Source organism: Podarcis melisellensis (genome assembly GCF_964234715.1).
Source record: "Podarcis melisellensis genome assembly, chromosome: 7".
NCBI lineage: Eukaryota > Metazoa > Chordata > Lepidosauria > Squamata > Lacertidae > Podarcis > Podarcis melisellensis.
In genome coordinates this window covers 22,952,997-22,974,181 of record NC_138539.1, presented here as the reverse complement: position 1 = coordinate 22,974,181, position 21,185 = coordinate 22,952,997, and the positions used below count along the sequence as shown (strand labels likewise).

General features: G+C 43.9%; 1 protein-coding gene across 4 annotated transcripts; it reads right to left on the bottom strand.

Moving 5' to 3' along the window:
• Positions 1–1,763: 1,763 nt before the first annotated feature.
• On the bottom strand, positions 1,764–21,065 carry SNX31 (sorting nexin 31). Of its 4 annotated transcripts, none has more exons than XM_081918892.1 (14): positions 20,854–21,061; positions 19,374–19,448; positions 16,671–16,785; positions 15,409–15,473; positions 10,650–10,760; positions 10,114–10,204; positions 9,594–9,681; positions 9,114–9,183; positions 6,965–7,057; positions 5,303–5,506; positions 4,659–4,757; positions 3,691–3,768; positions 2,804–2,857; positions 1,764–2,152 (listed from the first exon to the last, which is right to left on the bottom strand). In XM_081918892.1, exons 1-14 carry the CDS (start codon positions 20,917–20,919, stop codon positions 2,054–2,056), a joined length of 1,308 nt encoding a protein of 435 aa, XP_081775018.1. In that variant the 5' UTR covers positions 20,920–21,061; the 3' UTR covers positions 1,764–2,053. The 4 variants fall into 4 exon arrangements, with proteins under 4 accessions (XP_081775018.1, XP_081775017.1, XP_081775020.1 ...); XM_081918891.1 differs by having other exon boundaries at positions 2,804–2,860; positions 20,854–21,050; XM_081918894.1 differs by lacking the exon at positions 20,854–21,061 and adding an exon at positions 20,381–20,554 and having other exon boundaries at positions 2,804–2,860.
• Between the last annotated feature and the right edge of the window lie 120 nt (positions 21,066–21,185).

Below are 21,185 nucleotides of genomic sequence, written 5' to 3'. Positions count from 1 at the left end.
AAAGCGAGATCGGTCCAGCAGCGTCCCTCGCGGGCTGGCTGATGTAGAACAGCCCCCCCCCCCGCTGTGTCTAGCGAGATTAGCTCGATGGTAGATAACATGCTTCGCATATATTGCAGGTTCGATCCCCAGCATCTCCAGGTAGGATTGCAAAAGGAGTGTTTACCAGTGTAGATGGACCAGTGCCTGACTCCATACATCTTCTAGCACTTCCCAAAGGATGTTTCACCTGCCCCTAGCATCCGCGCTGGTTGTCTAACACAAGACCATGTTGCCTCAGCAGGGGCCAATACGATTTCAAAAATTGGATAGCATCCTATAATTTTAGAGTTGGAAGGGACCCCGAGTGTTACCCAGCCCAGCCCCTTGCAATGCAGGAATATGCAGCTGCTCCATATGGGGCTCAAACCTGCAATCTTGGCATTATCAGCACCACACTAACAAACTGAGCCATCCAGGCCACGTGTTGAGATGCCTCCGTTGCAGGGGATTGGACTAGATGCCGTTGGGTCCTATTCAACTCCACAATTCTATGATTCGCCCAAACTCAGGCAACTATTGAGCAGTGGAGGGCCAAAGGATGATCTAATGTAGCCTTCCCCACTCTGGTGCCAATAACCAGGGGTTATGGGAGTTGTCCATGGAGTTGTCTTGGCAGGGATACTGGAGTAGCTTGCCGGTTCCTGCTCCAGGTGGATCACGTTTGGTCAAAACTCTCCAATATGACCTGTTCATCTTGGGTGGCTCTGCACGGCATAGCTCATAGCTTCTCTGAGTTATTCAAGCCCCTTCGCCACGGCAAGGCAGTGATCCATGAAGGGGACAGTCCAGATTTGCTGGTCATTATAACATTGTGAGACATCACCTTGCCAACAAAGGTCCGTATAGTTAAAGCTATGGTTTTCCCAGTAGTGATGTATGGAAGTGAGAGCTGGACCATAAAGAAGGCTGATCGCCAAAGAATTGATGCTTTTGAATTATGGGGCTGGAGGAGACTCTTGAGAGTCCCATGGACTGCAAGAGATCAAACCTATCCATTCTTAAGGAAATCAGCCCTGAGTGCTCACTGGAAGAACAGATCCTGAAGCTGAGGCTCCAATACTTTGGCCACCTCATGAGAAGAGAAGACTCCCTGGAAAAGACCCTACCAGCTGCCAGCATGAGTTTGACCAAACTGCCGGAGGCAGTGGAAGACAGGAGTGCCTGGCGTGCTCTGGTCCATGGACACAACTGAACGACTAAACAACAAATGGGAGTTGTAGTAGTGACACCTGGTGTCCACAGTATTTTCAGCTTTGTAAGAAGTGTATTTTTGGGGGGGGAGAGAAATTACGACATTTATAATAATTTCACAGTGCTTATATTTAACATAATCACAGCTTGTTCACCACAAGTAATCTCCCACCTTGCATATTTTTTTTAAAAAAAACACTCATACAAAACATAGTAGGTTAACAACAACAAAAAGAGACCAAAATTGTAATATGTTGGAGTAATTAAAACTGGAGCATTCCTAACAGTCCTGAGGGTAATTATTCCAGTAGTCAGTGCACAGTTGGGAGGCAGGAACGGGTAGAGATAATCAAAGACATGTCTGCATTTAAACAGGTACTGGAGGGAAGTAGGGATCATTGTAAGATGATGTACTTTGTACATAGGAAGACCTTACCACAAATTCAGTGGCATTGTGTAATTTATCATTAAGCTGAAGACCTGTGGGGAGACAGTTTGTATCCCGTGGAACAGAACAATGGTAAACATTAAAAGGTGTTACTTTGATCCAAGATATGCAATGTTTCCCATTTTTTTTAAAGGTCCTTTACATTTTTTATAATAAAATGAGATATATGTGCAAAATATTTACAGTCTTCCCCGTTATAACAAATTCTGGTTCCCAGGAGCAGCAGATGTTTTTTAAAAAAACCTCAAGAACAAAAATACATGAGGAGTTAGAAAATGTAGACTGCTATTAAACAGAGGCAACTGCTGTGATAAGTTCGCTATTCCTCATTTTTAAAAAACCCAGAGGCAGCAACAGCAGCTGAAGTGCAGGTCACAAGTCTTCTTCGCGTATTTTCTCAAACACGCAGTCATCCTCATTTGGTCTACTAGCGTTCGGTTTTTTTCTTGGCTTAAAACCAGCATGAAATATCTGCACAGAATCAAATACAGGATATGTTAAACCAAGAGATCAAAAAAACCTCCAGTCAATAATACATGAAACACACACCAGTAGAACACCACCTAACTGTGTGTTGGGGAATACCACCAGCGGCTATGCTAATGATACGTAACAGGAAAGAAAAGGTTTGTGAAAGCCAGCAGCTATCAAGGTTTTTGATCCTGCTTTCTCCAACCTAGTGCCTGCAGATGTTTTGGCAGCCTATACTGGCTGGGGCAGATGTGAGTCATAGTTCAAAACATCTGGAGGGCACCAGGTTGCAGAAGGCTGTCCAATGGGTATTATAGTTATAGTACTGCAGCAATTGTATTGAACCGACATAAGCAGTGGCAGCCTCTATGAGGCAGTGATAATAACTGTTTATATAGCACTATGACATGTACAGAGCACTTCCGATAATAAGCTCAGTAATCCTCACAACCACCAGGAAAGGCATGTCAGCGTCACCATCCTTATTGAAGATTGTGTGTGATTGTGTGTGTGTGTGTGTGTGTGTGTGTGTGTGTGTGGCAAGGTTAGGAGGAGAGAACAGCAACTTGCATTAGGGACCCTAGCCATCTCCTTTCCCATCCCAGCCCCTCTCAGGTCTCCACCCAAGTTTATGTCATTTAATTCACACACCTGACTTGGATGGATGCTTGGTTTCTTAGATTTATCTGGTTCAGGAAGTTCAATCTGCTAAAACAGATTGATAAAATGTAAAGATCATTGCTAGGCAGAAAGATAAACACACAGAGGCAGGCAACATGTAACTCAAGTGTATTCACACAGGGGAGACACTGGCAAATACACTATAGTATCAGCAATTTTAATCACATTTCTTTTTGACCTTGTGAACATGATTTCCATTGATATCAAGCACCATTGGCATTTATATGTGGAGAAGTGAATGAAAGCAATGGGTTTGGGGTTTTTTGGTCTTTTCCTTTAAGCAATGAACCAATTTCTGTGGTGAGCCTAGAATCTACAGATACCAGGCAATACTCACCCCTACTGAAAAAAGAAATCATTGCTAAAGTTGCCCTGAATATGATTTATGAACCTTACCCAAGAGGATGTGTCGTTCTATAGGTTGATGATCAAATGTTGAGCAAACTTCCCTCTAGGTTCCTTGGCCTCCCATTTACAAAATGGAAAGTATGCATCTTGATTCCATGTGCATGTTTACTGGGAAGTACTTTCTAGTTCCATTGAACTCAGTAGGATTTGCTCTTAAGCCTGTATATGATTTCAGACATAGGGTGGGTCAAGTGAGGATCTCTGGAGCCAGTATTGCCCACCGAGGCTGGCAAGGCAGAAGGCAGGGAGACCAACAGCAGGCCCAAGCCAACAACAGGCAGAGCCACTTTCTGATTGGCTGTAAGTAAGGCTGTTAGGGGCTGGCTGAGTTTGGTGAGGCAATATCCCAGTTGCTCTAATCACCCGGCCTTCACCGTGCAGGAGCAATGGAGCCAAGAACCTCACATCAACAGTCAGTCAGGCAAACTTGATTGTCAAACATTGCTCACCATTTCTTGATCACCTTTGGTTGCTGTCATCAGCTGCTCCGATATTATTTTTTTTAAGCAGGAGCTTAGGAGAAATGCCTAGACGTGGGATAAATATTACATTTTGATTTTAAGTAACAAAATACTTTATATGCAGAACTGCTGCTTTCCAGAGTACATCAGCCTTGCTCTGTGGTTTGCATGTTTTTTTACTCCCAGCTTAATCTATCCGATTGTAGTCCACTAGCCATATCATTCAATTTACTCAGGACTTACATATGAAAGTAAACCTGAACAAGCCTTTCCTGATGTGAACCTAAACATATAACAGTAACGCTCGGGGGATATTGTCTCTTGTGAATTGTCATCCATAAGTAACAGATATAAGGCAACTTTTTCCCCTTTATATTTAATACTAGGTGGAAGAAAGCAGGGGGATGAACACAGCTTAGCTGTAAAAGCACATCCTTTGCATCTATAGTGTCCCAACTTCAACCCCTGACATTAGCAAAATGGAGGAAGATGTCCGAGTAAAGTCTTGTTGAGCTGTTGCCTGCAAGGGTTAGGTTAGGGGTGGGGAACTTCTGGCCCACAGACCTAATTAGGCCTTATACGAGTACCAATTTGCCCTGTAAGGCTATTATTACCCACAAACCACACCCACCTGCCATACCTGATGTCATATGTGATGCCAGGTGCGAGGGAGGTATGGATATGGCTACAAATAAATGGTCAGGAGCTTGAAGTGAGTTCCAGATTATTCCACTGCAGGGCTCCCTGGGCAGAAAGCCCCACTGGGATCAGATGGACTAGGGATTTCCTCCATTGGGAAATGCACCTTCAAAGAAGGTCTCTAACTGCTAAAAAATGATCCCCTCTGAACTTTGGTGCTGCAATTTCAGCAGGCACACAGTACATGGTTGTTCACTCTTCTGGCTTCTCCTTTTATGTACTTTATGTACATTACGTTTGTATTATGTGATACAAACCTGCTTTGTGTTAAAGGCAATCCATCTCCAGGTGTCAGAATCGTTGTACTCAAACCTGAGCTCCAGGAATTGGTCAAGGCCTTGGCCTGTAACAGATCCCTAAGTAGTTTAAGAAAAAGATGCAGTAATATTAGTCGAGAGGTCCTCCAGTCTATACTGATGCCTAGTCACTACGCTACACTAGTATTCAGAGGATATCTCCAATGTTGTTGTTTTTTTAGAGAAGACCCACTAAAATTGTTGTATGCAAGTTAGAAATGCCCACTAACTTCAATGGGTTCACTCTCAGCAGAACTTTCATCCCCTGTTTTCTACATGCAGCTATCACTTTCTCCTAGGTCAGAGGAGAGTGCTTAGAGAAATCTGAGGTGAGGCAAGACTGCAGAAGTATCAACTCAGTCTACCGTTGATATTTGGAACACAGAATTTTAACAATGAACAACTTCTTCCTAACATGTGTATGTACAGCAAGAAAGGTGCATAAAGGCAATCTAAACTAAGAATTTGTGTTATTGCTTACAAGGCAGGGCCTCTCATTTAGGATTTTTCTCTCTCATGAGACTCAAGTTTAAAGGAAATCCAGTACAAGAAAGTTAGCATTAAACAATGTGGTTAAGTAGTGAAGTTGCTCACAAGGTACTTACTAGAAATGTGACCTGCCAGCACCTCACCCTGTTGATCTTGAAGCTGACCTCTTTGATCTGGTTGCTAGGCAACTTTATGCAGCAGCTAATCTCATTATTCCCCACATGAATAGCAGCAGTACAGCCTGCTTCAGGATAGTCACAGGAGCACGGAGTGAGCTTAATGTATCCGTAGTGCTGGACCTCCCGAGCCAGCTCTAAAAACTGTGCAAGAGAAACAGAAACTGGAGGACAACAGTGGGTTATATACTGTACCACATGATGCAGGAAGGTACTGAGGGCTAGCAACTTCAGCAAGGGACCGAAAGCCAAGGACTCTGTTGTTATGTGGATAAGCCCCCGCCCCCTCAAACACACTGCGGGCCACGTCTCACATATAAAATCAATGCAGGAATTATCCCAGTGCTCATTTGAGAATATACATGTCAATGTCAGGTGGGGATGATTAACACACTGGAAAAAAATGTGTATGGCAGTGCAGATGGAATACCTGACACTATTAGCTTTTATCAGTAATTCCTTTCCAACGTCTTTGGGCACAGCAGTAGCTTAAAGAAACTGGAACGTGAGAAGAAAGGCAGAACTCAACACTGTGGTTCTGCTAGCACTATGGAACTTCTGCAGCCAGCTGTGCACCCTCAAAATCTGCTCCAGGGGGTTGGAAGATCCCCCAGAGCGCATTTTGAGCTGCACAGCGAGAAGAGGAGGAAGGGGAAGTCCACTTGTGCGAGAAAAATCCCACATGAGCAGTGTTGATTGCAGCAAGTCTCCAGGCCTCATCCATTTAAATCTGGAGCACTCTATAGGAGTTGTTCTAATCTTGTAGCAAGTGATCTGCAGGCTATACTCCTGCTTTGCATGTCTATAAGTTTGTCACTGTACAAATGCTATAGGAAATTCTGCAAAACTGGCTTATTATTGCTCTGTTGCCTCTCTTTGTATGCTTATAACAAACTGCATTTTCGCCCACGAAATAATTAAATACCGCAGCAGGCATTCTGTCTATGGAGGCCGAGCTGGAGATGCTAATACAGAGTATGCTGGGGTTGAAAGATCAGAAGGGAAGGGAGAAGGGGTCTGGGTCTCTAGGTCTGCTCTTTCCCCTTTCTAATCCAATCTCACATTTCATCTCCTGGCTCTGCAGGAGAGCTTAAAGGAAAAGCCAGATGGGTAGAAGCCGGTCTGGGTTTGCCAGAGAGCAACCTTTGCAATAGCTTTGATGCAGGCAAGACAGCTCATCTTCCTTCCTTCCTTCCTAACACATGATTTGTAATATGCATGGGAAGTTAATGCTCCTCCAAACTGTAGGTGGGCCTCAGCTAATTTTCACGAACAACATCAACAGAATCTAACACACCTGGCCAAATTTTGTGAAATGGGGACTCATTTTTTTGTGCAGCTGGGCTTGGATTAATAGAAAGAGAGTTTCCCATCCTCATTCTCTCCCTGAGACCCCTGACAAGCCACTCTGTTGGGGTCCAGCTTGAGCAAACTGGTGTGGGATGAGACACAAGGAGAGGATAGAAGATTCTTCTGCTTACAGAATAAAATAAAAAATCCTTGGCAGAGCTGAAGAATACAGCAAGCCTTTATAAGCAGATGCTCTCTCTGGTGTCTTTGCACCACAGCATGCACCCTGAAAAGGTTAAAACACTGTGTTACCTTCATTTTGTTTGGTGCTTTCTGTAGCATTTGAAGCTTCTGCATCTGTCCGTCTGTAGGCTTGATCCAGTTCTTCTCCATTTCCTGTAGAACCTTAAAAAGAGAAAAAAGGTATGTATTAAAGTCCCCGATGGATTGTTCTCCCTGACTTAAGAGTCCAGCAGCCAAACCACCAGACCAATGAGCTCCTCAAAATGCCAGTCCTGCTGATCCATGTGGGATCAGGTCCCTCTGACATGGCAGAAGGGGCACAAGAATGGTGGAGAACAGTTCTCCTAAGCAGCACAATCAACATGACTTTGCAAAGAAATTGTGGCAATAGCATCCTGCAACCCTAGAGTCCCACTATGCCCGCCAGGTACTACTAGGCTGCAAGCAGCTACCCAGTTGCTAGCTCAACTGTCTGCATTACTGCAGCTCAAATAATTCTCATGATAGAACTGTGACATAAAAAACACCAGCTGTAACATGCATTGCAATAAGAGGAAGCCAAGCAACAATTTATTTAATTTCAACCCAACATGGTGGCATATCATGAGTCTCACACAACTATTAAGCAAGCATTTAAAGGTAAAGGGACCCCTGACCATTAGGTCCAGTCGTGACCGACTCTGAGGTTGCAGCGCTCATCTCGCTTTATTGGCTGAGGGAGCCGGCGTACAGCTTCCGGGTCATGTGGCCAGCATGACTAAGCCACTTCTGACGAACCAGAGCAACACACGGAAACGCTGTTTACCTTCCCGCTGGAGCGGTACCTACTTATCTACTTGCACTTTGACGTGCTTTTGAACTGCTAGGATGGCAGGAGCAGAGACCGAGCAACGGGAGCTCACCCCGTCGCGGGGATTTTAACCATCAACCTTCTGATCGGCAAGTCCTAGGCTCTGTGGTTTAACCCACAGCGCCACCCGTGTCCCATAAGCAAGCATTTAAAAGGTACCCCTGCCCGTACGGGCCAGTCGTGTCCGACTCTGGGGTTGCGCACCCATCTCGCTTAAGAGGCCGGGGGCCAGCGCTGTCCGGAGACACTTCCGGGTCACGTGGCCAGCGTGACGAAGCTGCTCTGGCGAGCCTGCACCAGCACAGCACACGGAAACGCCGTTTACCTTCCCGCTATAAAGTGGTACCTATTTATCTACTTGCACTTAAGAGTGCTTTTGAACTGCTAGGTGGGCAGGAGCTGGGACCAAACGACGGGAGATCACCCCGCCACGGGGATTCGAACCGCCGACCATACGATCGGCAAGTCCTAGGCGCTGAGGTTTTACCCACAGGGCCACCCGCGTCCAAGCAAGCATTTAGGATGGTGCTAAAAACCCTTACCTTTTGGGGGGCAAGTATTAGAGTGCTAATCTCTAAACCAGTTACTGCTGGATTACCCATTTCCTCCCTTCCCCACATTATGGGCAGATCTTGAAGTGACCTGTGGCAAAGTTCACTTGGGGTTAAACCATAGATGATGACAGCAGATTCAGCTGATGCTTAAACTCAGATCTGTGACAACTGTACAATTTTAAACAACAAATGGGGTACACAGAGGTGATGAGTGGTTCAAGTCTTCCGCCACCCACTGCTTATCTCCCTGAGGTTGCTCTCCTCATGAGCAATGGGCTGTAGCTCAGTGGTAGAGCACATGTTTTGCATGCCAAAGGTCATGGGTTCAATTCACAGTGTTCTCCAGGCAGGGCTAGGATGAATTCCTGCCTGAAAACCTTAGAGCAGCTGCCAGTCAGTGTTGGTCATACTGAGCTAGATGGACCTGGTATAAGGAAGTTTCTTAAATTCCTACATTTCCTCGCAGCCAGGCTCACATCGGTTTCAGTAATATTCTAATGCCTGGGAGGGAGAGAAAGAAGCCACGAGGAAGTAATCTATGAGGAATATTTACAGACCTTTTGCTATCAACAACCCCCTGTGATGTGTTTTAAACCCAGATCTATCACTCTTACATCTAGTTGGGCTAGCCTACTCTTTGGGAACACCTATTTGTTATTATACATTAGGTAGCATTGATGGATGGGAGTTAAGAAGCTCTGCTTGTTCATGAACACCTACTTTTAAACACAAGAAGTCAGTTTCTTTTCATAATAGCATTTCAGGAGTAGTGCTTTTCTAGAAGGAACTCACCTGCACATGAAAAAAACCTTACCTGTATATAAAGTAAGTTCACTGAAGTTCTGCAATTCATAAGCATTTTATCAAGGGATGGGTCCATGTACCTGTCCAACAGGGAGAGGGAAATGTAAAGTTTAAACGAAACAAAGCCACTGATCCAGTGAAATATCTACAATGAGAGCTACTACTGAAATACTGTATTTCTGCCCTTCCTACAGCATATACAGTGGTACCTCGGGTTACATACGCTTCAGGTTGCATACGCTTCAGGTTACAGACTCTGCTAACCCAGAAATAGTGCTTCAGGTTAAGAACTTTGCTTCAGGATAAGAACAGAAATCGTGCTCCGGCGGCGCAGCAGGAGCGGGAGGCCCCATTAGCTAAAGTGGTGTTTCAGGTTAAGAACAGTTTCAGGTTAAGTACGGACCTCCGGAACGAATTAAGTTCTTAACCCAAGGTACCACTGTATATACATTTTAATGCATCTTGCTAAATCAGCTTCCTCCTTGCTTACCACTTTCTGATCCCAATCTTACAAGGCGATTCTTTCATGCTCTGAAGACTCACATAGGGAAGTTCAAATTCTGCCAGTTTTTTCAATACTAGAGGTGAGGGGGGAAGAAAGGGGGGGAGGTAATTTTTGAAACACTTTTTTAAAAAGTTGACTTTTAAAAATATACATCTTTTAAAGCACACATTTGTCTCCTTCACGCAATGCATTTTAATATGTGCTTGCGAAACACACAACTTGTGAAGTAACCCCAACTTAAAAAGGAGAGAAATAAAAGGGGTATTTTTCCAGCAAAAGCAAACCAAAAGTTCTTGCATTTTTATGATATGATAAAAGGTTTCTCTCCATGCAACATATAGGCTTTGCTTTAGGTTTTAAAGTCAACCAAAAACAAAGAGGAAAAACCAGAGTTCAGCCAAAACGTTGCTTCTACACAGCCATCCCCCATAAAGCCTTCCCACATTGCACAAATAGAAAGGAATGTGAATGCAATGTCTAGTATACTAAACAATGCACCTCTTACCAGAGAGCTCCCCATTGTTGTGATCTTGAATAAGGAACAAGCTGAAATAGCCTATTAATTCTCTTGAAAGCTCAATCTTGTACGATACAACCTGGAAAGTGGGGTGGGGAGAAAAGAGAGGTACTTTTCCATTAAGATTACGAATAAGTTACGTTGTTTAAGACAATATTTTGAAATGGCTTTTGTATCAGGGTGGATTAGAAAAATGCAACAAATAAATCTGTTTCTGTTTCCCCACAGAGGTTTAGAGAGATGAAATGCGGTTCATCATGAAAAATGAGTTTTAAAAGGCTCTTACATATCTGCCTCACTGATTCTATCTATGGGTGTGTTTGTACTGGTTCTTTCTGCCAGAAATCACTAGTTCAGTCCAAATTGCTCCATTTTGTTTGGGCTTGGCCACCAAGAAATAAGTGTCTTTTTAAGCTAGTACTTTGGTTGAAATATCCGGACAGACACAACAGCAACATATTGCTTAACAAGTTTGTGAATTGGTTCCTATGAGATACTGTAAAGAACATTTAAAAATTACTTGCCTCTAGCACTCTTTCAGCAGTATCTGATGTCTGAATATCAATTCTGAGATACCGTCCATCAGCAAGATAAACATCCAGGATTGATTGCTGGGTTTGTATTTTAAATGTATCCTGCAAGACATGAAAACATGGGATTGGAGTGCCTATATATGTGGTCCTTGCATCTGAAAGCGAAGATTTCAGCTTCTTCACTACAGGGAAAAAATACGGTGGGTTGTTAAGCAAACTAGGTCAGAAATGGACGGTCAGTGGTCAGGGCTGAAGGGAGTTGTAGCCCAAAATATCTGAAGGGCAACATGTTTTCTATCCCTGTTTTTGATCCCCAAAATAGTAAAAATGGTCAACTGGCTTTGGTAAGATTAAAAAAGCAGATGTTGAAGTCTGCTGCACTTAGTTGATTGATTAATTGATTATGTAAAATTGATTTTTTTAAATCAATTAAAGAAGTGCACCAATTAAACTGTTTATTTTTAATCTAAATGCTTATGGATCCAAGCCCTTCTGAGAGCGGAGGCAATATCTCTTCTGATATGGTCTGCTGTGACACAGCAATGCAAGCATCTGAAAAATACTATTTTCTTCTGAATTGCATCTGCTTATATACAAGTTTATGCAGATTTGATTAATTATAACTAATTGATTAAAGTTATACCTTAAATCAAGCGACAGCGCTGCAATAAAATATAGTTGTGGACCCTAGGCATTTAGTTACAAACACACACACAAACTTCTGATCTCTCTTCATGATGACATGAAGCAACAACTATTTTTAGAACTAATTATGAGCATTAAGGAGTGAAAGGTGGCAGCTTCTCCTTCACCTATCTCATTGCTTTCAAAGTAGTTTACTTTCTACAAGATGTGCTTTGAATTACAGCCTTAGTCTGTACCAAAGGGTTGTATCTAATGCTAGTCCTATTCAGGTCTAGCCAACAAGGTGGCATCATCACGACCCTCACACATCCATTAAACAAGCATTTAGCACACTGCTAAAAAAGAACCTTGCTTTTTTGCCAGTGTTAAGAGTGTTAATCTCCAAGCCAGTTACTGCTGGATTATTCATTTTCCCCTTCTCCCCATTATGGGCAGAACTTGAAGTAACCTGTGGCAAAGTACACTTGGGGGTTAAACCAGAAATGATGACAGCAGATTCAGTTGATGCTTAAACTCAGAACTGTGACAATGGTGTCCAATTTCTAACAAAAATGGGGTCCAAGTCTTCCACCATCCACTGCTTATCTCCCTGAGTTTGCTCTGCTCATGGGGAATGGGCTGTAGCTCAGTGGTAGAGCACGTTTTGAATGCAAAATGGCATGAATTCAATCCGATGCATGTGTTTATAGAACATGAGACTCTTAATCTCTGGGTTGTGGGTCTGAGCCCCACACTGGGCAAAAGAGTCCTATGTTGCAGGGCTAGATGACCCTCATGGTCCATTCCAACAGCACAATTCTGTGATTCTAAGTACCTCACCATTCTACGGTCTTGGAGATGTTGGAGGAAGAGAGCCCTGTTTCACTGCCAAAGATGTCCTCAACCCATCCAGAGTGGGCACATAAAATGAAGAATGCTTGAATCTGTGTTGCCATGCTCACAGCCCATTCACCAGCAAACCTCTTCACCAAGCTCTGTGCTCAGAATATCGCACTATATTCCTGTTTTGCCCTTCCACTACACCATCAAATTCACACCAATAGTCACTTCTACTGTACAGTCTCACTTACAAGGATTTTTCATGCAAGTGTTAATACTGAAAAATCCTAGGAGGGAAATCATGTGCTAAATATCGCCACTACATTTATGCAGCAACTTAAAACAAATAAATTAGAGGATGTTCTCGGGTCATGCTGTACCAGTAGAAATTCTACAGAAGGGAGGAAAACGTTTGCTCAGCCGTTTTACAGCTCCTCTTGTTTACAGGCCATCCAGAAAGGCCCTAGATCCTCTATAAAATGTTTTGCAAGGAAACAGCACTGAGTATCAGAACATCTCTATTAAAAGCTATTTGCTTAGAATCTTTCATGCTTGGACAATGTTTACTTAGCCTTCAATTGCTGTTTTATAAATGCACTTACAAGTACATAGTGAAATACAACGGACACTTGCTGTTCACACATAATTTATGATCCTTCCCATAAATCATCTCTCCTATTGAAAAAAAATGACATATTGAGATTTAGGCTATGTGTCTGGCATCATAATGCAGCACCAGCTAGCCCACAGACATTTGGTGGAAGGAATGCTAACTAGGCATTCTATTGCATGGCTCTTCTCATTCACAGATCACATTCCTGGACAAAAGCTCTGGGTTGGGCATGAGAACAGCTTGCATAAAGTACAATCTGACATTTGTGATGTTCATGAACTACTACACAAAGTAGTAAGAACCTGAGTTACTTTATTTGGAAACCATATACAACATGGGTACACTGCTGCAGGCCTGAAATGTGCTCTCTCCAACAGAATATTAAAGTGTGTTGGGGGGGGGGGGTTGAGTGCTCCAGTACAAAACTGCTAAGCTGAAAGCAATAATGAAATTTGATTCTATTTGTTTGGGCACGAACGAGGTAAGGACACTGTTTTCATCTCCTACTACATTTAATTAAATCTTAGAGGACTTATGCTATCACTTACGTCATCAATTCAAGTGCATCCCAAAACTTTGGGTTTGTGCACTTAAAGGAGATTAAATGACTGTCCCCTTAGAGCAGGAATGAGGTACTATGGATCTCCAGATGTTGACTCCAAATCCCATCAGCCCTAGCCAACATGGCCTACAGTTAGGGATATAGTTGGTATTGTATTCCCAATGACATCCGGAGGGCTGCAATTCTCTGTTATGCAATAAATGCAGTTTAAAAAACAACCACCACCTGGCTTTTTGCAGTTTGGAAAGTGAAATGCATTGAATGTATGGAATGAAAAAATTATTAACGAGAAGGACAGCTTGCAAGCAAATAGGAATGAAAGCTGAATGAAGACTGGACATAATTTTAAGTTTTGTACAAGCAAACCAAGATCAATACTTAACAAGTAGGTGATCTGGCGCTGCCCTGAATATAACACTTCATGCATCTGATTGAAGTGGGCTCTAGTCCACGAAAACTTATGCCATACTAATAAAACGAACTCTTGTCACATCATTTAAATGTCCTTGCTGTCTGTGTTACTTAAATGGTATGGTTTTAACTGAAGGCCAGAAAACATTGATAAAATGACTGAAACTAAACTGTGCTATCATTCCAACCTTGCAAGGCCTTAGGACACTGCACCTCCATAAGCATACATCATATTTACACTGTTTCTACTAAGGAGAATATAGGCAGAGAGGCTAGAAGTTCAAGTTGCAACACTCTGGAAGTACGTGCCAGACTGCAGCTGTCGCCAATAAAGAGATGTTGACATCTTCACATCAACACACTTATCGTTTCTTGTCCCCACATAACCCAAAGCTATTTTCTTGAAGCCAAGTCCCAAAGAGCATGCTTTCTTTTTTTAAAAAGTGCTCAGAGAGTTTTCTGGGAGTCATGTAGTGACCATAAATAAATTAATTCTGTATTTTTCGCTCTATAAGACGCACCTGACCATAAGATGCACCTAGTTTTTAGGGGAGGAAAACAAGAAATAAGAAGCCTCCTGAGCGAAGATGGAGCGCTCCTCCCTCTTCACTGAGGAGGCTTTGCGGGGCTATCCCTGAAGCCAGGAGAGCAAGCAGGATCGGTGTGCACCGATCCCGCTTGCTCTCCTGGCTTCAGCGAAAGCAAGCCTCCTGGCTTCCCCCCAAACTCCCACAAGAGCCACGTGCTCTTTAAAGGGAGTGCAGCTCTTAGGGGCATTTCTGGGAGAAGGGACAGAGCCGCGCGCTCTGTCCCTTCCCCCACCTCCCACAAAAGCCAGGGATAGGTGTGCGAAGCCTCCGCAGGGCAGCGGGATGAAGGCTCCCCACTGCCCTGAGGAGGCTTTGCGCAGCTAAGCCAGAAGCTAGAACAGCGAGAGGGAGCGCTGCGCAGAGCTCCCTCTCGCTGTTCTAGCTTCTGGGATAGCCTGCATTCGCTCCATAAGACGCACACACATTTCCCCTTACTTTTTAGGAGGGGGAAAGTGCGTCATATAGAGCGAAAAATACGGTAAATAAATGAATAAATAAATAACATAACATAAGCAAACCCTTTTGCCACACTTAAAAAAAACCAAACCAAAAACATTAGGGGCATGAGAATAGCATTAGCTTTTTAACAGATCAGCTTATATCAGATTGCAACTATTGCCAACTTGGTAGCTAATGCGGCAAAGTAGGCAAAGTTAAGCAGTAAGGATCTATTTATCCTGCACACTAATATCAAACTCCAAGTGCAGGCCAAAACACCACCACCCAAGCATGAGGAGGAGGCAGATGCAGCCTTGCAGGAACCCTTAAGGTTTGCAGAAGTACAAAAAAAGAAAGAAAGTGGGGGGTGGGCCCTAAGGGGAAGGGGGTGGACCAAAACATTGCAAGGAGAACTGAGCATGCTCATTGGGCGTGGAATGGAAGGAGAGGAAGGAAAACTCAGAGGGAAGGACGAATGGAACGGAGTCCCCTGGATATGGTCATGGCTTCCTAACAAAGAGAAGTTCACACTATGGTATTTTGTGCCAGCGCCCATTTGTTACTTTCTAAAAACAAGTTGAGTTTTCAGTTCGTTTTAAGACAGAATAAGGTGCAGAGAGCACAAGGCAAGCAGTTTTTCCAATAGGTTTTCTGTGAAAGACTAGAGTTTACCTGCTGCAATTTCCTAAAGAAACTAATAAAGACATCACTGTTCGTAATACTAGGATCGATCGACACTGAAAAACAAAAGCACAAAAATCAGGACCGACAGCTTAAAGGATTATCTATATATGTAAGCTTTCAGTCATTTTACGATTGAAAGGGAAACTAACAATATAGATCTGAGGAAAGTACATGCATATTCAAGACAAACATGGTAGAAAATAATTATTAAGTTTGTATAATTGAATGTGGATTTTTTTTAAATAGCACATTGGAGGATCCAGAAAGAATTGTGTAGAATGGCTTTCAGGAGTAATGATCATCACATTTCATAAGCTCCTGATGAGAAGTCTTATAAATCAATATACACAGTGATGCTTTAGATGACCGCATTTTCTCCTCACCCTTTCATTATTAAGTACGGATTCAGGAAAATAGATTTAATTTAGGTACTGGGTTTTTTAAAATGTATTTTTAAATGTTTATATCCCATCTTTTTCTCCAAGGAGCTCAAGGTGGCATAAATGAATTCTCATTTAATCCCCACAACTACCTTGTTAGGCTGAGAGGCAGTAACTGGCTCAAGGTCACCCAGTGAGCTTCACAGCCAAGTGGGGTTTTGAACCCTGGTCTCCTGGTCTAAAACTCTTAACCGCTACAACCACACTGTATCCAATGAAGCTCAAACAGGGGGCATTTCCTACCCCCCGTCCCTCCTGTTCCCCCTGCCCAAGGGTAAGAGAGTCCATTCAGGAAAGCTGCTTCCACCCAATTTCCCCCAATCTTCCCTCTTGCTGCATCCATTCACTCCAAATCCTATGCCTTTCCTGAGAGTCCCCAATTGATGACTATAATGGGTGAGGAAAAAACAGGGGGATCCTCTTTCTTGTGCACCGCATCAGATGCAACTCATATTAGATAGATAGATGATAGATAGATAGATAGATAGATAGATATAGCAATTTGAATTGCAGTGGTGGTGCTTTTGGAAAGTTGGCCTGAAGGTCATTGGCTAATATGAGGAAATAACAATACTGTGCAGCTTTTATTTAGTGGAGGTTTTAAAGAACAAGACAGACCAGCATCTGTAATAAATAGTTTGGGGCTAAATAAACATGCTCAGCCCATGAGAACAGATGAGATACCATCTAACGGTTTATGATCCAATGAAATCATGTATAAAATTTACATTTGCACCATGTGTCATGAACCACTATTGACGTGTGTGTGTGTGTGTGTGTGTGTGTGTGTGTGTTAAGGATTCACTGTACCATTCTGTAGATATTGTTCAAGTTGAGCTCTCCTTTCATCAGCCATTGACTTTGTCATTGCGAGGTAGAATTTTGGAGGGAACGCCGGCACACCTTTCCCAAAGACCCGCCTTAACTGAAAAGACAGGGCAACTGGATAGAGCACTTTATTTGTTAGAGACAAGAATGACAGACTTGCTGGACTGGAAGAGCAAAGCAATTCTTATATTCTTGAAATACAAGGGGCTGTACGTCCCCTATTGTCAACCTAAATGTTCCTGTGAATCTGGAGAGGGAGAATCGACAATTCATGTTCTTACGTATTGCTCTTTTTATCATGATATATGTATGATTTTTACTGAACCCTTTTAATGGAAATCTCCAGGATAATCAGATGCATTTCATGTTTTCTTTCTTCCTTTCAGTTCAGAATACATCTAACTCTTACAGGGTGGCTTAATAATGAGCTGTTGCGTGTAAAACTTGTCAGGGACTACTAATTTTAGTAAACTTGTAACTTATGCCTGGTGTTCCACATTACCATACACTTACTAGTAATTCACCTTTATGGTTCTCCTTTTCAATCAATCAATATCAATTTGCTGTTCTAGGCAAAGGCCATGACAACCCCGTAGCAACCGTACCAATTAAAACAATACAGATATGACCCAACATCCATGATGCAAGAGAGGTTGCCAGAAACACCAAGGAATGCAAATCCAGCTTGATTTCAAATTAAACCTCCAAATCACAACAATTTATAGTGATTGTATCTAACTCCTTTTCCCTGATTTTTTTGTTTGTTTTTGCAACCAGTGTATAGAGGGCCACTCTGGAAGCTTTTACTAGAGGTAGAGTGTAACAGCAGCAGAATGCTGATGCCTCACATGGTTCAAATGGAAGAAGGCTGTTGTAATAATGTTCGTAGACATTATGCAATATGGTTACCTGGATCTTTCTGATGAGGGTACGCTAAGAATCTGTATCAGTGATAGCATCTTTCTGACAAGAACACTGAAGCTGGGTGCTGGTGGCCAACACAATCTGATTTTTTCTGACAGATAAACACTGAGAGGCCATTGTCTCTCATGCTCAGGGAAGGTATTTGACATTATTTATTTCATATTGTTGGTTACAAGGTGTTCCCACCTGTTAAAGGCACCTGAAAAATGAGAGAAACCTGTTCTTCTCAATGTTACTCAGTTCTCCTTTCATAGCTTTTGGATATTCACTAATGCCAGTTGGGATTAAAAGAATAAATTTAAGCCTTAAGTAAGCAAAAAAATCAGCAAAGAGGAATGAGAGAAAAAATAAACTTTATAGTGGTACCTCGGGTTAAGTACTTAATTCGTTCCGGAGGTCCGTTCTTAACCTGAAACTGTTCTTAACCTGAAGCACCACTTTAACTAATGGGGCCTCCCGCTGCCGCCGTGCCACCGGAGCACGATTTCTGTTCTCATCCTGAAGCAAAGTTCTTAACCCGAGGTACTATTTCTGGGTTAGCAGAGTCTGTAACCTGAAGCATATGTAACCTGAAGCGTATGTAACCCGAGGTACCACTGTACTTCAACTCTACATGCCTTTCCCCCTTGTCCTTTTACTTTGACTTGCCCTGAAACATATACCCGCCATCCTGACATTAAGCCTGAGAGGTCCACCACAGTTCACTCCATGTTATATCATTGAAGTCACTCTGGTCCAAACACTGGACATATTGTGATGCATCCAATGTAAATTCTACTCAAGAGTATACCAAATGAAGTTAATGGCTATGATTAGGTCCATTAATTTCCATGGATCTAATCTAAGTGGAACTTTCCGAAGCACAGGCTTCGGAGGCTTCACATTGCTATCGCTGAAGCCAAGGAGCCTGCATTCGCCCCATAGGACACACACACATTTTCCCTTCATTTTTGGAGGGGGAAAAGTGCGTCCTTTAGCCCAAACTAATTATCTATTTCTAATTCTGAGAATATTCTTGGGGAATGTTCCCCAAGTGCATGAAGGGAGAACAGAAATGTACCGGTAACGAAACACTTTTGAGGCATATACACACACACAAAGTTTCATTTCACAGGAAACTGCTAGTATGCAGATAATCTCATTCATTCGTGTAAAAATTCAGATGGATATCAAGTGCTCTGAACAAAGGGAACATTTACATAGCTACCTATCGAACCTAAACATTAGACCCATATGTTCCTAAATTTAGGTGACACTCCTCACTCACAAATCAATGAATGTGAGAGAACGGGGATGTGCGGAAGGCAGATCATGATCTACTGGAAGATCTCTGGGTGATCTGTGGTAGACCACAATGATTTCTGACTCCCAATTGCATAGCTATAGCAATAACAAAATGAACACTTTAAAAAAATTAAGACTGCAGAAATGAACAAAACTTGGAATAACCAGGGATTAATTTTTACGTGGGAAAACTGAGTGAATCTCAGTTCTGGAACTGTACTCAGCAGTAGCTGAGAGGCACCATATTCTTTCGTTCTAAGTGCAAATCTTTTGTACCTTGCTCCAGCTGGCAGATCTCAGGACTCTAGTAAAATACAAAGTAGATTCAACAAGGGCTGGAGTGTGACCTTCCCCCGCTGTAGAATGTACCCCACTTCCATGTAAAACATATCCTCCGAAATGTTTTCTGGCAGAACATGAAAAAAGGAGAAGCGATAAGCGAAAGGGGAAGGTGACCAGTGAACCGGAACATCTTACCTGTTCATTCCAGTGGTGCAACTGACTGTAACGCACCTTGCAGAAAAGGAAGCCTTCGAGATACACAGAGTACAGCTGAAAATACACAGATTCTCTAAATAAATCCTCTTGGGAGAGTTAGCGGAATTTATCCCTTCCTATTATCTGCATTTCAAACTTTCTTGCATAGAGCCCCACAATTCTTCTCACGCAGATCCTGCAAATTCCCCAGACCAGGGAATCCTCCTATATGACGGCACACCCATCATGCCTCCTCACCCTACAATCAACTCACAATTCCCATCACACTGCTATTCATTCCCATGCCTTCCCCGAGTACATTTAAAGTACATTGCGTCCCCCAAAGAACCCCTTAATAGAGCTGCAATGCCCAGCAACATCAACCAACTACAGCTCCCAGGATTCTTTTGGGGGAAATAATGCACTTTGAGAGCGCATTAAAGGGTGTACATGCAGCTCTCTGCCTACCCTAGGCTTGCTAGATATTTCTTATTTTAAAAGACTGGTCGCTCCAGATCATTTGATCATCATTTCGGGTATTGCAATGGGGTGCTTAATACAAATGAACAAGGGCAACCGTAATTTCTTCAAATATAGGGCGAGAATCTTCGCAGTTTACTTGAGAAGCAGGGCACAGTAGCAGAAGATTTCCCTTCTTTTGGCCATTGCATAGTCTGAGCCCCCCTCCTTCTCCTTCTTACACACACTCTTCCCCAAACCACGTGCCAACCACATTCTACTCTCTCAAAGGCTTCTCTTTCCTGGCGCATCAGTACAAATCTGTGCCATCCAGGCACAGACCCCCCCCCCAAATCTTGACTCCCGCAAAACCCACCCTCCTTCCCTACAGACGCTAGTCAAGTTATTTGCCTCTGGCAATCGCTCCCCACTCTCAACCTCCCCATTCCTTTCACACAGAGGCTGTGCATCCCAGCCACCCCCACCCCACATGCCACGCAACCCTCCGCCTCCTCCCCTCGCATACACACACGCCCCATTCCCCCCACCTCAGCTGCGCATAAAGCATCCCCCAAGCTCAGCGCCAAACGACGCGGACGGATCCCTCAACCAATTGCTTGCAACGGGAAGCCAAATCCACGCTCTCCTTCCCTGTGGGAACCCAACCCCCCCCCGACCTCCATCTCCCCCTCTCAGACCCTCCCCACCGCGCCCCACAACAAGCAGCCCTGGAGGGAAAGGCGAATGATGCAAGGCGGTTCTTAACCCGCGTCAGGTGCGCGCCTCTCGCCCTCCTCGGTTTGCGTCCCTTCAGCGCGCAAAAAAAAAAAAAAAAAAAGGCGCGGCTCCTGCCAACTTGCGGGCAAAGTGGCGCTTGCAGCGTGTGGTGCAGACGCCTCGCTACTTCCACACACACAGGCGCGCGCCTCTCTCTAACCCGCCTTCCTCGCCGCCAGCGCGGCTACTACGCTCGCCCCTCCGCCCTCCATCCCTCCCTCCCTCCCCCTCTTGGCTACTTCACCACATAGCGGCCGCCAAACTTCTCCAGCAGCTCTTCGGAGAGAGGGATGCTGAAGTGCATCTTCATGGTGGAGGCGGAGAGCAGGCGCGCGCGCGCCGCCTCGCCAGCCCAGACCCCGCCGCGTGCCTGGCCAGGCTGTGCTAATGGGGCAGGGCGGCCGCGGGAGCATTTGTTTTCCCCACGTGATGGCGGAGCCGGGACGCGGCTGTCTCCTCCCTCCGGAGGGCGGGGAGCGGCAGCAGGCCAGGCGAGGCGTAGCAACAGCAGCAGCAGGTGGAGGTCGTGGGGCGGCCGCGCCAGGGAAACCTCTTGGCTGGCTTGGCTTCCCTCCT

Excerpts from the sequence above, each read along its gene's own strand:
- SNX31 (XM_081918891.1), bottom strand. The coding sequence starts at position 20,919 with ATGAAGATGCACTTCAGCATCCCTCTCTCCGAAGAGCTGCTGGAGAAG. Across the intron at positions 2,861-3,690 it reads CCAAAGGTGATCAAGAAATG|CAGATTGAACTTCCTGAACC; the intron begins GTGAGCAATGTT and ends AATCTGTTTTAG. Across the intron at positions 2,153-2,803 it reads CAAGCATCCATCCAAGTCAG|ATATTTCATGCTGGTTTTAA; the intron begins GTGTGTGAATTA and ends GATTCTGTGCAG.